The sequence below is a fragment of the Eurypyga helias genome, unplaced genomic scaffold, assembly GCF_000690775.1.
Source record: "Eurypyga helias isolate BGI_N326 unplaced genomic scaffold, ASM69077v1 scaffold12218, whole genome shotgun sequence".
NCBI classification, from domain to species: domain Eukaryota; kingdom Metazoa; phylum Chordata; class Aves; order Eurypygiformes; family Eurypygidae; genus Eurypyga; species Eurypyga helias.
In genome coordinates, this window is record NW_010266310.1 from 28,357 (window position 1) to 30,138 (window position 1,782).

Sequence of the window (1,782 nt, forward strand, 5' to 3'; positions counted from 1 at the left end):
AAAAAAGAGTTGGAGACATGGCATTTGGTGATAACAATCGTAACAGGAAATGATTTATCCTGGAGGAAGTGTTCTATAAGTTTGACGGTTCTGTTAGTAAAAATGTGTCAGCAGAGCTTGGTAACTGATGAGTTTGGAAACATTTTGAGAGCAATTTTTTCACCAGCTCTGGCAGGCTTTCTCGCTTTAAGGTGTAAATTCTTTCATTGCTATGACTATCAGTCAAGTGTGGGATGAGTTCAGGAACGTTCTCATCCCTTGGAAAGGGACTGCATGCTCTGCTGCTTTTAATGTTTAAGTTCCAAGTAATGGATGTCAGAAGCTTGGAAGGAAAAACATAGGAAAACATCACTGCTATTACCCTTTCCAGGTTAGCTGATCCTGCAGATTTAACCTCTGAAATTGAAGAACTCTGAATTAACTCAGTTGTCGGCAAAAAAAAGGCATTCCTTTGTGTGTGACAATAATTGGGATTTGAGGCCTATTTTGTTCCATCATCACTGCCCTCTTTCAGTATGTGAACCTTGCTCTGCCTTACATGCAACTGTTCTGTTGCTTCTGGTAAAGGCACTGTCTAAACCTTTGGTGATGAGCATGTTTTTGGGCTAAGTTCAAAAGATTAAGTTGTTCAGGAAAGTAGCAGGGGAAAATGTGAGGGCAGATTTTTACCTATAATTTTTCATAAGAACTGGATGTCCCCAAGACATTAATTAGATTTTAATTTTTTTAAAATACAAAGGAGTTTAATTTTTCATTTAAATCTTATTTTTCCTTAACTTCATTTTCAAACACAAATGCAGTAATCTACTGCATACAAGTTCTTCTTACAACTATTCAGTGCTTTGGTTTGTACACTGACTGTGGAAACAATAATAAACTGTTGGACCATTCAATACCAGCAAATTAAAACCAGTCATCGTGTTTTATCCAATTTAATTCTGCGTTGCTGAAGTTTGTTTCACTCTCAGCGCACACTTCGCTAGAGTGTGTCTTGCTTCTCTGAGCAAAACTTCCTAGGCATCTGAAAACTGTTATATGCTTTCATTATGTATGTTTTTACTTTCTATTACTCTTTAAAACAGAATGATCAGTGTCTGATGCAAATAGCAGTCAAACTAGCCTATAGTCATGATTTCAGTAGGATCTAGCCTGTCATTTAGAGCAGTGGGTAGCTTTTTTACAGTATTTGTGGTTTGGCATTGTTATTTTAACTTCTCTGATATAATTTTTTTGACAGAAAATATGAAACATACTCCTTTGCTGCTACTGTACATATAAGATAAACCTTTTACAGCTCTACATTCTAAAAAGTTAAAGCTTATAATGTTTGTATCCTGGGATTCATACCAACATTTTTAAAGATTGGCATCTGCTATTGACCCAGGAAGGGAGGAAGAAATGGGTTTACGTTGCAGCAAGAAAACTTTTGGTTGGACAATTCATGTTTCTGGCTGTACAGATTAATATCTGTGACAGTCAGTGAAGAACGCCTTGTACCAGCACTTGACGGGGCTGGCGGGCTTGGGCCTGCCGCGGGCTTGGGCCTGCCGCGGGCTTGGCACTGCACTCGGTGGCCCTTGCTCAAGCACGTGCAGGTTCCTGCTGTGGGTGGGAAGACAGGGCTGAGAACAAGCGGGGAGGTATGGGCCCTTCTAGGCGCATTTTAAGGGTGCCTATGTCAGAAACATGAGGTTTTGTACGACTTTTGGTTGAAGCTCAGGCTTTACAAAAGGCCACCCTTCCTGTTCTGCAGGGATGTTCACCTACCACAAGGACTCGCAC

The 1,782-nt window shown here is 40.1% G+C and overlaps 1 protein-coding gene across 1 annotated transcript in view; it reads left to right on the forward strand.

The window, feature by feature from the left end:
- The window catches only part of HECTD2 (HECT domain containing E3 ubiquitin protein ligase 2), a gene marked incomplete at its 5' end in the record, with an annotated part of 33,060 nt that overhangs the window by 23,256 nt on the left and 8,022 nt on the right, over positions 1-1,782 (forward strand). Inside the window, one exon of the mRNA XM_010157029.1 lies at positions 1,754-1,778. Coding sequence (XP_010155331.1) covers positions 1,754-1,778 — 25 coding nt within the window. The remainder of the gene's footprint in view (positions 1-1,753; positions 1,779-1,782) is intronic.